At 52.5% G+C, this 13,690-nt stretch overlaps 1 protein-coding gene across 1 annotated transcript in view; it reads left to right on the forward strand.

Annotated features, from left to right (window-relative positions):
• Positions 1 to 980: 980 nt before the first annotated feature.
• Positions 981 to 13,690, forward strand: part of OPRD1 (opioid receptor delta 1) — a 39,026-nt gene continuing 26,316 nt past the window's right edge. The window contains exon 1 of the mRNA XM_047790821.1: positions 981 to 1,451. Within this exon, the coding sequence (XP_047646777.1) occupies positions 1,225 to 1,451 (227 nt within the window). The 5' untranslated portion in view covers positions 981 to 1,224. The remainder of the gene's footprint in view (positions 1,452 to 13,690) is intronic.

Genomic DNA, 13,690 nt, shown 5'->3' on the forward strand with positions numbered 1-13,690 from the left:
TAGTTCTGGGTCCGGGCTGGTCAGGTTAGGCAGAAGGTGTCAGAAATGGCCCCCTTCCATCTGCACCTACAGCAGCCAGAGTGATCCTTAAAGTGGTCTTTGAGACCCTGCCCACCACCACATCCCTTTCTCCCCACCCTTGCTTTCTGCCTTCTCCTCTTCCTGGCCTTTTAATCCCTCTGACCACAGGGTCTTTGCACATGTGGTTCCTCTGTCTGGAATGCTGTTCCCCAGTTTCTTCCCTAAGTCAATTCCTTCTTAAACTTCACATCTCACCTAAGTGTCATTTCCTCAGGGGAGCTGTCCTGACCTCTGGGTTTTGTAGGTCCTGCCACAGGAATGCCTTGCTCTCCTTCCCTTTCCTCCATGTGTTGTAACTATACCTTTATCGATGTGATCTTAAGTTTGGTGTGTCTCCCCTCCACTGGGCTGTAAGAAGGCAGGGGCCAACAGCTGCTTTTGTGCACTAGGGGATCCCCGATAGTACCTGGTTCTTCTATTTGGCACCCAAAAAAAGATCTGTTGAACAAATGAATGAGGTGCAGAAAAACCATGGTTAACAATGGCTACTTATGGAGCATTTACTGTGTACCTGGCACTAAGCTAAGTTCTTTACCGGCATCATCTTTAATCTCCCCAGCAAGCCTCTGAGGGAGATGGTGCAATTATCCTTATTTTACAGAAGAGGAAAATGGAGTTGAGAGAGGTTAAATAACTTGCCCAAGGTCACTCTTTTTGTTAGTGCAGGGATGAAGGGAGAGATTCACATTCAGACCTTCTGACCCCAAAGCGGCAAAGGGTGGGGAGGTGAGTCCTGACTGGGGTGCCGGCGCATTGGAACCCGCGGAGCATCTCTAGGGAGGAAGTGGGCAGCTTCCCCGGCCCTGCTCCAAGCTGGTGTTGCAGCGCCCGCCCCCGGTCGGTCGTGGGCGCAGACTGGCGGCCGCCTCCGGGCCACGTGGTGCGCGCGGCGGGCGCGTCCGAGGAGCCCGCAGCGGCTCTTGGCTCAGAGCAGTCCGGGCTTGGAGAGCGGGCGGGCGCCCGGGGCAGGACCGGTGCAGGCGGCGAGGAGGCCGGAGGAAGCACGCAGGCAGCGGGGCGGCTGGGGCGCAGTAGCCGGCGGCGTCGGGGCCGCAGCTTCGGCCCTTGGTGCGCCTCTCGCACCGGGTCTCCGCGCCCAGGGCGCACGGCGGGCAGGGACGCTGCACTGGCTGCCAGGCGGCCATGGAGCCCACCCCCTCTCCCGACGCCGAGCTGAGGCCCCTGATCCTGGCCAACGCGTCGGACACCTTCCCCAGCACCTTCCCGAGCCCGAGCGCCAATGCGTCGGGGCCGCCGGGCGCACGGAGCGCCTCGTCCCTCGCCCTGGCTATAGCCATCACCGCGCTCTACTCGGCGGTGTGTGCGGTGGGGCTGCTGGGCAACGTGCTCGTCATGTTCGGCATCGTCCGGTGAGTCCGCTGCGGGCTGATGTTCGGGACTGCCCCCCCCCCCCCCCCCAGTGAGGTTGGAGATCGCGGACCTGGGATCCTAACCTCGGACCCCGCACTGCCTGCGCTTCTGTACTTCCTGCAGGGGGCGCCCGGGGCCCAGCGGAGAGACCGCTTCCATCTCAAGGGGGACGCTGGCCTTTGTGTGTATGTATGTATGTGCATGTGTTGCGCGCACGCGCGCGTGCGCCCCCGTGTTTAACTAAACAACATTTGATCATATGTTGGTATACCGCTATTTCTGTATTAAGCTCTGTGGGACAGTTTAATGACAGTTGTGTGTCTGTCACAGTTTGTGAATGCGTGATTCTGTGTTCCTTACAGTACGAATATGTGTTAGGACCTCCAAAAACCTGGTAAGGTGTGGGCAGAGATGCTTGAGATGCCATGAACTTCTGGGGAGACAGTGGTCTGTGGGCTGTCTTTGCAGGTGGGGGCATAGGAATGCTTGTGTGTCTGCATCATGGTGTGGGGCACTTAACTAAGTCACATCTGGGGATCCTCTTTTGGGGTCCCAGTGTTGCTATATGTGCTTGTCCCACACTGTCAGTTTGTGATTCTCTTGTATGGGAACATGACAATGTGACTGTGTTATATAGAAACCCCAGGGGCAGGAGCACATCCAGAGTGGCTTGGGCACTGGTGTTTGTGCACCTGTGTGTGCGTTTGCCAAGGGGGAGCCATGGTTCCTGGGTACAGCAGGCTGGCCAGTCGCTCTCTGCTTCCTTCCCCAGAGGCCATCTGGTCGTGAGCTCTGGATGTGATTCAGCGAGGCCTCAGATCTTCCTCACAAATGCCTCCTCTCATCTTCTCCTCTCCTCTAACAGTTTTTTGTTTGTTTGTTTGTTTTTTTCTGGCAAAGGCAAAAGTGGTTTATTTGGGCTGGAGTGGAGTTTGTGCTTTCATGTCAGGAGCCTGAGGAAGCCAAGTTCTTGTCTTCGTATCTATGCTCAGAGTATATAAGACATCCTTGGCTTGCCCAGAAGCAGCCTTCCTGATCAGCTCTGCCAGTGCAGACGGGGCAAAAGAAGGAAGGATGTCCTATCTTTTTTTTCCCCATCTTTTGTCTTTTTCAGGGCTGCACCTGCAGCATATGGAGGTTTCCCAGGCTAGGGGTAGAATCGGAGCTACAGCTGCTGGCCTACACCACAGCTCACAGCACCGCCAGTTCCTTAACCCACTGAGCGAGGCCAGGGATTGAACCCACAACCTCATGGTTTCTAGTTGGATTCATTTCTGCTGCGCCATGACGGGAACTCCAGGAAATCCTATCTTGACAACAACAAAGATCCCTGGTATTTACTGTTCGTTGGAAATGGGTCATCCATGCTGGTTGACTAACGGTACAACCCTAAATTTCTCTGGGCTCTGGTGTCACCAGGCAGGGCAGAAGGCAGAGGGCAGATTGTGGATTCAGAGGCTGAAGATGTGAACTGTGGTCTCAGCCCAGTCGCTGATGCCTGTCATGGGGGGTGGGGTGGGGAGGGATGTCCCTTTCCCCTGCCCCTCCATCTACCCCGTCTGCCTCAGTTTCTCCATCTGAGGGCTTGAGACTCACTCTTCTTAGTTGGGAGCATGAATTTCAGAGTATGGGGTCTCTGCTGCTCAGGGCACAGAGCATTGGAGCGTTGGTGGGTGTGTGGGTGTTGAGGGAACTTTGGCTCCCCCAGAAAGAGTGGAGGGCATAGGAATTTTTTGTGCTTTCAGTGACTCATCGCCAGCTACAAAGGGAAAATTCCCCCAAGCACAGGGAGGATTTATCTTTGCGTTTTTATCAGTGATCCTCTCCACTTTACCTTTGGGAGTAGTGCAGGCTGTTGACCCGGGTCAGCGTGAGTGTTAATCCCAGCTCTGCCACGAACTGGCTCTGTGTTTTGGGCCAATCATTTAGCCTCTTTGAGCCTCAGTTTCTTCCTCTATAGAAAGGTGGAATAGTGGAAACTTTTTTGATAGGGTTTTGGTGAGGTGTCCCTGAGCGAGCATATATAATGCAGCTGGCATGGTGCCCGGATACTGTAAGTGGCAGCTGTGTGTGTGATGAAGAGGAGTAACTTTCCAGACTCTTCAGAACCCAGTGCCTATGAAGGGAGGAGAGTGAGAGGGTGGCCACCCTAAGGTGGGCCTGGGAAGAGCTCTGATTCTGGGAATCCCGGCTTCCTGGCGCTCTAGGAGGGGTCTCAGTGCTCTAGCCAGGGGAAAACTGAGCTTCGATGTCTTCCAGCCTCTTCCCGGGGCCTCTGGCTGGTGGGCTGATGAGCGCGGCTCTCCCTCTCCCCCACTGAGCCAGGGGCGGGCCTCTCACTTCTGAGGGTCCACTCAGGGCAGGCCCTGGGCTCCGTCTGCTAGGGCTCCCAACCAGCCTTCTCGAAATCACATTGTCAAATGCATTCCCTGGAGGTCCCTGTGTTGCTAAGATATTTCCCAGGCCAACCATCTGTGTGATCACTGTGTCTTTGGGTCTGATTGATTTAATCCTCATCTGCAACCCTGCGGGATAGGCATTAGCATCCGCGTCATTGTCATCTCCATTCTGCAGGTGAGGAATCGGGCAGTTTGGAGGGAAGCAGAGTGGCTTGTTCTCCTCAGGTCCCACAGGTGGCCCCAGACCAGGAGTTAGAACCCTGGTCTTGCCTAGAACTTTTTCCATAGCTGCTTAGGATAGGGGCAAAGAATTACATGGAAGGAAGGGGCAGAATCCTGTCCTTCCTCTTGTCCTAGGATTCTCAGAATGATGGAGACAAAAGGACAGTGACCGCACACATCGTTCAGCATATGTATTTTAGGCTGCCGTCCCTGGGGGAGGGGAATGAGGGCCACCCCCCTCCCCCCACTTAACCTTTCCTCAGTGAGAGGGAGCTGGGGACTGGGCAGCTTCCTGAGGCTTCTACTTCGGCTGGAGAGCAGCGGAGGGAGGGGAGCCAGGAAGGAGAAAACCTCCCAGGTATCTGCAGTTCCCTGACACCCCATGCAGAGCCCAGCCCCCCCAAGAAGTGAGTCAGTTGCTGGGTGGAATGAATGAGTGATTGAATGAATCAATTCTGCCTGTCAGTCTTGAGCTCAGGCTATTTGGGGAGTAGGGTAAGGTTTGCAAAGGAAGGTCCAGAGGACCCTTGAGGCCGACAAGCAGGGTGGTGTAGTGGCAGAGCTGAGGCTCTGAAGCCAGGCAAATCTACATGCAGATCCTGAGCCCAAAGCCACTTGCTGTGTATTTGCTCTTGTGACTTCACCTTTCTCGTTGCTTCACCTGTGAAGGAGAAGTAACAGCAGTGCATCTGTAAGGATTAAATGAGACAGCATGTTGTGTCTGAGCCTTTTAAGCTCTTTCTAACAGGCAAGGTCTCTATTTCAAAGGAATGAAAAGAATGAACTCATTCAAGAAAAATCCCATGGGAGTTCCCTTGTGGTGCAGCAGGTTAAGGAGCTGGCATCGTCACTGCTGTGGCCTCAGTTGCTCCAGTGGTGCGGGTTTGAACCCTGGCCCGGGAACTTCTGCATGCCTCAGACGCAGGAAAAAAAAAAAAATCCTATGGATGCGCTGTGCTAGATGCTGAAATACAACAGTAGGGAAGAAATTGCACAGCCCCTGCCCTCATGGGAGAAGCAGACATTCCTCAACCAGGCATCTAGCACATTTAAATTTGCAGCTGTGGCATTCCCATCGTGGCTCAGTGGTTAACGAATCCGACTAGGAACCATGAGGTTGTGGGTTCGATCCCTGCCCTTGCTCAGTGGGTTAAGGATCTGGTGTTGCATGAACTATGGTGTAGGTTGCAGATTCGGCTCGGATCCTGCGTTGCTGTGGCTCTGGCGTAGGCTGGCGGCTACAGCTCCGATTAGACCCCTAGCCTGGGAACCTCCATATGCCGTGATCGTGGCCCTAGAAAAGGCAAAAAGACCAAAAAAAAAAAAATTTGCAGCTATGCTGAGGGCTGTGGAAGAGTATGAGGGGGCTGTGGGAGCCCACCATGGGGGGAGGGTCTCACCTGGACAGGGAGTTTAGGGAAGGCCTCTGAAGAGCTGAAGGATGAGCAGGGGCGGAATTGGGTAAGAGGCTGAGGGATGAGCCTGTGATGGGAAGCCAGACATGGACAAGGGGGCTGAAAAGAAAAAGAACACAGAAATCTCAGAATCCCAGTGCACAAAATACTCTCCATTCGCTCCTCCCCAACACTCTGACCCTCTCCCTGCTCCATGGACCTGCCTGAGAAGCTCACTCATCCTTCTGGGATACGTGAGAGGGACCTCTGAGAATTGTACTCTTAGCAAACAGCATGTGGTTGCTGAGGCTTCCATGAAGTATGAGCAAGGGTTCGGGGGATCTCTGGTCCTCACTTCCTACCCCTGCAGGGTGAGTTCTGCCTTCATGGAGACTTAGTGGGTCTTTTTTTTTTTTTTTTTTTCGGCTGTGGCATGCAGAAGTTCCCGGGCCAGGGGTCGAACCCATGCCACAGCAGTGACCTGAGCTACAGCAGCGACAGTGCCAGATTCTTAACTTAGGCCACCAGGGAACTCCTCGGTGGGTCTTTAGAGTGGATACCCCACAAGCCCTCCTGGGTGGAGTTGTGCCCTGCCATCTTAGAGTTCCCTCTAGGCAGCCCTCTATGCAGGGTGGAATGCGAAGGGCTTACAGACCCCTGCATGTCAGGTGTGTGACCCCATCTTCTCTCTGCGGCCCAATCTCCCGGATTTGCTGTTCCTGAATCCAGGTAGGATGGAGTTGATGCTTCTCCATCCGGTCTCTTGACAACCTGCCCTGTCACCTGCCTCCACCTCTCCTTGACCCTGGTTTCAGCAGGTTTGCACCCTGCCGTGTCTCTTACCAGCCACCACCCCCCGGGGCCTCCCTGCCTCCTAGCAGCCCAGCCTGCCTTTTCATGATTCTGTTTCAGGCTATGCACTTCTCTGCCCCTTGAGCTCTTCCTCAGCTGGTGTCTCTTCTGACTCCTGTATCAAGCGCCAGCTCTGCCACCTGCCAAGATCTTTAGCTGGTTGGCTGGCCACTCTGCACCTCAGTTTCTTCATTTATAAGATGTGGATCATAGCCCCTGCCTCAGAGGCACCTTTGTCCTAAAGGAAGATGCTGTTGGTAAAGCATCGTGTTTACCCTCCCATCCCAGCTGACTGCAGCAGGAGCAGCGAGGGGAGGTTGGGCTGGGCAGCCTGGCAGAGGTCAGGGTTACGAGAGATAAATGAAGGAGTCTGGTTGTCCCCTCTGTCTCCTATCGAGGTGCCAGGGGTTCCTGGGACAAGTGCTCAGCTGGGGAGCTCCAAGTCCCCGGCTTGCTTGTGGAGATCTGGCACGAGCCCCTTGCCCTCTTGTCTCCCTCTGCTCTTTAGCCCAGGTTGGGGTCTGTGGACCCAGGCCCCTAGGCCAGGGGAGAGCCCAGTGAGGTGACACAGTGGTAAAGGTCCCAGTGGGGGTGGGGGAGCGATAGGTCATGGGGATCTCTAGCCCAGCTCAAACATGTCCTAGATACTCTGTGGCTCTGCGCAAGCAGCTCAACTTCCCTGAGCCTCTTTTTCTGCATTTGTGAAATTGGAGTGATCAGGACGGGTTATTGGAAAGATTAAGTGAGATCACGTGTGTAAAGGTCACACAGTAGGTCCTCAGTATATGCCAGGTATTGAGATTAGCAGGCCCCCTGCAGCTGCTGTCGGCAGGCAGAGCCGGTGGCCTTGAGGCCTGATTGTCTCTGTTTCCACCTTGGGTCCCTTCCTGCTTCCCGCATTGTCTGCACATTGGCTCATTTCAACTAGCATTTATGATGCTGACCCAGCTAGGCCTGTTCAGCCTCAGCTCAGCCTCAGCTCCCACTGCCCGGACTCTCAGCTTAAGCCTCAGTGTGGCCTCTGGCTTATGACCTGCTCCCAGAACCCCCTAGTTAGTTACAGCTGCAGGGACACTTGCAGCTTCCAGGAGCTATGGGAGTCCTGGGGGGGGTGCCTTGACTCAGCCTGAGCAGGTGGTGTCTGGCTGAGTCGTGAAGCGGGAGCAGTAGTCAGCTCCATGGAGAGGTGAGGGCGGAGCATTCTAGGCAGAGGGAACAGCATGAGCAAAGAAGGCTTTAGCAGATGATCGGTTGGCAGAGCTGAGGGCAGGGAGGTTCACCATGGCTGAACTGAGAGTGCCAGGGGCTGGGCTGGCTGTGAGGCTGGAGAGGCTGCCAGGTGTCCTCCCTACCACAGGTATTGGGAGCATCTGCTGTGTGCTAAGCTGCAGCCAGGCCCTGGGGCCAGTGATGAACTCTGGTTCTGCTTTCCAGAATTCCTGGGGAGGTGCAAATGTTAGAGGAACTGCATGGACCGGCCCCAGGGATTTGGGAGGGAGTCTTTCCGATGGGTAGGGAAGAGGGAAGGGAGGACAGAGGACATGACAGTGTTAGAGGCCAGGGGCCAGGGGATGTGCTGAGGCTCCAGTTATGAGACTGGACAGGTTCTTGGGGCCCACAGCGAGGTGAGGCAGCCATGCTGTAGATGAGGGGATTTTGGGTCCCAGGCTATGGGGAAGAGAACTTTGGAGCCATTGGTGCAGAATGGAGTTCCAGAGGAGGAATTTGGTGTGGGTGGGTATGGGGTGGATTGAATGGGGTCAGCTCAGGGCGATGGAAGAGGGCTGGGTGACCATGGACAGGTCCCAGAAACCCTGGCCCTGGTTGTCCCTTTCTAAGATGGAGTGTCGTGAGACTTTCCTACAAGAAGGCAGGAGGCTGGGCCGGAGGAGCTGGTGAGGCTGAGCAGGGAGGGCAGGCAGCAGCCCTGGCTGGAGTTCCTGCAGTGCCTCCTGGCCCTGCCCCAGGGCCTCCGCTTACTAGGTCTCCGGTTCACTCCCTGGGGAGCATATGTGACTCACAGGCACACTGGGGAGAAGCCAGAGCAGTCACAGAGGGCGCTGGAGAGCCTCTCCTGAGCTCCTGCCACATGCCAGAAGCTTCTCCAAGCTGCATGATGGCCCTGCAAGGGGGTTGTAGATGAGGACGGCGAGGCTCAGAGGGGGCAGGTGCCTCTCCCCGCCAGAGAGGGGCAAACCCAGGTCTTTCCAGCTCCAAAACTCCTCCTTGTCCACTCTGCCAGTCCTGTCCGTGAGACACGTGGGAAATGGAGGTGAGAGCTGGGGCCGTCTAGTTGGAGAAGGGAGCACCAGTGCTGGAGAGCAGGGCAGGCTGCTGTCTGCAAACCTCTGAGGCTTCTGCTTGGAGTAATAGCGGAGAGCCTGGACATCGGCACCACACTGGCCTGGGATCATATTTACTAAGAGAGGAGCTTGGGCGATACGCATATAACATCTCTGAGCCTCAGTTTTCTCACCTGTGAAATGGGAGTAGCAGTGGACCCTCATAGAGTGGTTATGAGAAGTTCATGAGGCTTGACGTACAGGACTTCAGCACAGAGCAGGGAACTTGGTAAGTATCCTATAAACATTTTCTATTATTATGTCTATTTAGAAGAGGAGTGAGACCTGCTTCTCATTCATTTGTTAAATATTTATCGAGGAGCTAGAATTATTGGGTGGATGCTGCAGGGAAACTTTATCAGCTCAATACTAGACATTTTCTTTTGTAATAAACATGGTAACATAAATCACTACAAGTAACACTGTAGTTATTTCAGAAAATACGAGTAGATTAAGCAGAGACAGACATTACCCATAATCCTACCATGAAGAGAAAAGCTTTGTCATTTTGGTGTATTTCCTTCCCATCTCTTTCTGTGTCCCTCGCTCTGCATGTGTGTGTGCATGTGTGTGTGTGCTTGTTTTAATGACATTAGGGTCATACTATATTGAAATAATGATCACATCATATAAAATATTTTTTAAGCTGTCTTTTCACATACCATTATGTCATGAGTGTATTCTCATTTATCAAATATTCCTTGAAGACAGGATGTTTTTCTTTGGCCTGTACCTGTGGCATGAAGAAGTTCCCGGGGCCAGGAATTGAACCTGCACCACAGCAGTGACCCAACCCACTGCAGTGACAACCCCAGATTCTTAACCCACTAGCGCAAGATTCAGGGAACTCCTGAAGACATGATTTTTGGTGGCTGATTGTGTGAATGTATTCTCTAGGGGGGACTTATGTTGTTTCACATATTATGCCATTCTAAATAGTGTGTCTATGAATATTCTTGAACACATGTTTGTATACATCTCATGTTAGTTTTATAAAGAATTTTATAGCAGAATTGTTCAGGAAGGTATGAACAGAATTCCCACTGTGGCACAATGGGATTGGTGGCATCTTGTGAGCACTGGGATGCAGGTTTGATCCCCAGCCCGGCATAGTGGGTTAAGGATCCCCCATTGCTGCAGCTTTGGCTTAGGTCGCAATTACGGCTGAGATCTGATCCCTGGCTGGGGAACTCCATATGCAACATGGTGGCCAAAAAAGAAAAAAGAAGGTATGCGCCGCTGTGTAATACAGGGAGTTTCCTGTCACTGAAGGCATGCAAGAGCACACTGGCAAACCACTATGTGGAGGTTTGGCACTAGAGATTTCGGTGGAGAAAGATAGACCAAGCATAATTTCAGGCTCTTCTCCCCACAGCTGAGACTTGGGACGAATGCTTCTCAGATTCTGTGATCTCAGATTTCCCTTCTCCCCTTCCTGGCAGATGATGCTTGAACTTTGAGAGGAAGGGGGCTGTGCAAGGGCAAGGCATGATTTCATTAACCTCAGAGTCCTGGGACCTTTAAATCTAATTGGCTACCCAGAGCATCATAACATGCACAGGAAGAGGGATAATCGCGGGGTAGAGCAGAAAGCCTGGCTTAAATTAGCAATTTACCATCATGCAGGCTGCGGCGGCGGCCCCATTACCAGCTGGGGGGTGTGGAGTGGGGTGGGGTATCTGGGGTGTGTTGTGTTGATTTATAGCTCCCAGTGCAGCTGCAGAAATCAGCAGCTTTGTCTGGGGCCGGGGTGAGTGCAGAAAGAATCTTTCTTCTGCAGCTTTCCGAGTCTTTCTTGATAAGTGGAAGGAACTCAAACTTCAGACTCCTGTGAGGTCAAAAAGTCCCATTCAGTGAACACAACACAGGGAGAGATGGAAATGGCCTTGCTGCCCTCTCTTGTAGAAGTAACCTTTTCACCAAGGCACAGATTTTTTTTTTTTTTTCCAGCCACACCCACAGCATATGGAAGTTGCCTGGCCAGGAACTGACTCTGAGCCAGAGCTGTAATCTATGCCACAGCTGCAGCAATACCTTAACCCACTCCACCGGGCCAGGGATTGAACCGGTGCCTCCAGAGAGACAGGCCGGATCATTAACCCAATGTGCCATAGTGGGAACGCCAGAATTTATTTATTTATTTATTTTTCTGCGCCTGCATCATGTGGAGGTTCCCAGGCCAGGGATTAAACCTGTGCTGCAGCAGTGACCTGAGCCACAGCAATGACAATGCCATATCCTTAACCACTAGACTACCAGGGAACTCCCAAGGCATGGGATTTTGAATCATGATGATGACTTTCTTTATGGTACAGTTATTTAGTGCCAGGCACTCTGCTTAGAGATGTATATATAGTGTGCTGTTTAATCTGCACAGAACCGTGTGAGGTGAGTGTTGTTGCGCCCATTTTCTAGATGAGGAACCTCGAGGTTCAGAGAGTGTTGGGTATAACATGCTCAAAGTCCGAGTCAGAATGAAATCAGGTCATTCTGGTCACAGAGTCTGCACTTTTAACCACTGCCCTGTCCTCTGCCATCTTGTTTGTTAAGTCCAGCCCTTCTGATCTGTAAATGAGGAAACTGAGGCTTGGAGAGGTTCTCTGTCTTGGAGTCAATGGCCAAGACTGGAACTTGCCTTTCCTGACCCTCTGCCCCTTGTTGGAGACCCAAAGGGTGGCCGGAAGCATGAGAAGTGGGTTCCTACACAGGGCAGTCCATCCTGGGGGCCACTGACAACACTTAACAGGCCCCAAGAACCCGAGTTCCCTGGGGCAAGGCCAGCAGTTGGTGAGGCAGCCATATCCTTCAAAGATTGGAGTTCAAAGCTAGGTCGGCTTCTTGCTGGCCTTCCTCCCTTGGGCTTACCTCCCCGAGTCTGTTTTCTCATCCATGAAATGGGGATGCTAGAAAAACACCTACACAGCAGGCAAACATACATTCAGCAGCCCCTCCTAAGTACCAGGCACAGTTCTAGGTGCCAGGTGTGCAGCATGATCAAGCCACAGTCCCTGTCCTCATGGAGCTGATATTCTAGTGGGGAAAAAATAGACAATAAAGAAATGGATATAAGGCCAGTGCTGTAGGCCATGAAGTCAATTAAAACGAGAGAGAGAGAGAGCGGTGGGGCTGCAGACGTAGATGGGGAGGTTGAGGAGGAGACGATTGAGCAGAGGTCTGTTGCTGGTAGGAAGTGCTTTAGGCAGAGGCAACAGTGAAGGCAAAGGTTAAGGGAGATGATGTATGGCCTTAGCACACGCCTGGCCCATAACAGGAAGTTGTTGGTGATAATGATGTCGTTTGGCTGGTTGCCTAGGACTTGGGAACAGAGGCAGGGATTAAACCAAGGGAAAGAAACTGCTTCTCCCGGCCAGGCCAAATGCCCCTGCAGGCCAGATGGAGATTATCTGTTTCCCTTGGTTACAAAAACTCATCTTCCTGAAGTGCTAGGAAAGGCCCCACATCTAGTGATTTTCCATTCCTCCCGGTGAGGAGAGAGTGGAGCCCACACGTGCTCAGAGGACTGTCCTGCTGGGAGGGGCAGGTGGCCACAAGACGCTTCCCTCCCGGGCTCTGGCTCCAGCGTGGTCATCGCAGATAAGGGAGGGGTCAACAGCAAAGCATGGCAGATTGACTGGTCAGGATTTAACACCAAAAATAGTACCGCTGTCCTTTCCTGAGGGCTGACAAGGTGGGCAGCTCTGTGCTGAGTGCCTCACAAGATACGATCTCATTTAGTTCTTCCAGCTCTTTGAGGCTGGTACCCTGTTTCCTTCCATTTGACAGATGAGGCCCCTCAATTCCCAGAGCCCACTTGGGCAGAGTGTCCACGAAGGAATGTCCCTGAAGAAGATCCAACTCATGATACCCCCTGAGTCTAACTGTGGAACAAAGATTTTCTGAACAGCCAGGGATTGGGAGAGACTGTGGAGCAGGGAGGATTGATTCACAGTTACGAAAATACTGAATTGTTAATAAATAAAACAAAAGCGAAACTCTGGAGTGTGTCAGGCAGAAGGAGGTCTAGGTAATGCCCAGTGCGGCCAAAGGCCTATCGGTGGGAAGCCTGGGCCTTTCAGAACATGTGACTTTAGATCCTGGTTCTGTTTAGAATGAATAAACAAGGCCCTGCTGTATAGCACAGGGAACTACAGCCAATCTCCTGGGTTAGCCCGTGATAGAAAATAATATAGAAAAAAAAGAATGTGTATATACTTATGACAGAGTTGCTTTGCTGGACAGCAGAAATTGGCACAACACTGTAAATCAACTATACTTTAAGAAAAAGAAAAAAAAGCAGATAGATTGTGGTTCCTGTTCACTCTGCTTCTCAACAAGCAACTCTGTCTCTGGGCCACAGGCTCCTTCTGTGAGCGAAATGGGTATATATTGATGCCTACTTCCCCAGTGGGTGTGAGGCAAAGGAGAGTGTGTGTGAAGCGCTCTGCACGGGGCCTGCCTTGCCCATTGTCCTCAAGGAGTGGCCCGGGGGTGGGGGGACAGATTAGGCCAAGTGCGAAGCATCCATATAAGGCCACTAAGAAGGATAGGCTTGTGGGCGGTATCTTTTTACATGAAATTGTGGGGCTGGAACATTTATTTGGTGATGGTAAGGACTCAAAATAATTAAGAATCTGCTGGAGTTCCTGTTGTGGCTCAGCCAGTTAAGAACCCAACTAGTATCCATGAAGATGCCGGTTCGATCCCTGGCCCTGCTTTGCCGTGAGCTGCAGTGTAGGTCGCAGATGCCCCTTCTGTCTGGTGTGGCTGTGGCTGTGGCTGTGGTGTTGGCTGGCAGCTGCACCTTCGATTCACCCCCTAGCCTGGGAACTTCATGTGCCACAGGTATAGCTCTAAAAAAGCAAAAACAAACAAAAAACGCCAGTTACAGCTGTGGCAAAAATGAGCGTGTTCTTTGGCCCTATTACAAAGCTCCATACAAGAGACCTTACATGCAAAATCTCACTTAATCTTCACAACACTTCTGTGAAGCAGGAACTATTGAATGTGCCCGCTGTACAGATGAAGAAGC

The sequence above is a fragment of the Phacochoerus africanus genome, chromosome 8, assembly GCF_016906955.1.
Source record: "Phacochoerus africanus isolate WHEZ1 chromosome 8, ROS_Pafr_v1, whole genome shotgun sequence".
NCBI lineage: Eukaryota > Metazoa > Chordata > Mammalia > Artiodactyla > Suidae > Phacochoerus > Phacochoerus africanus.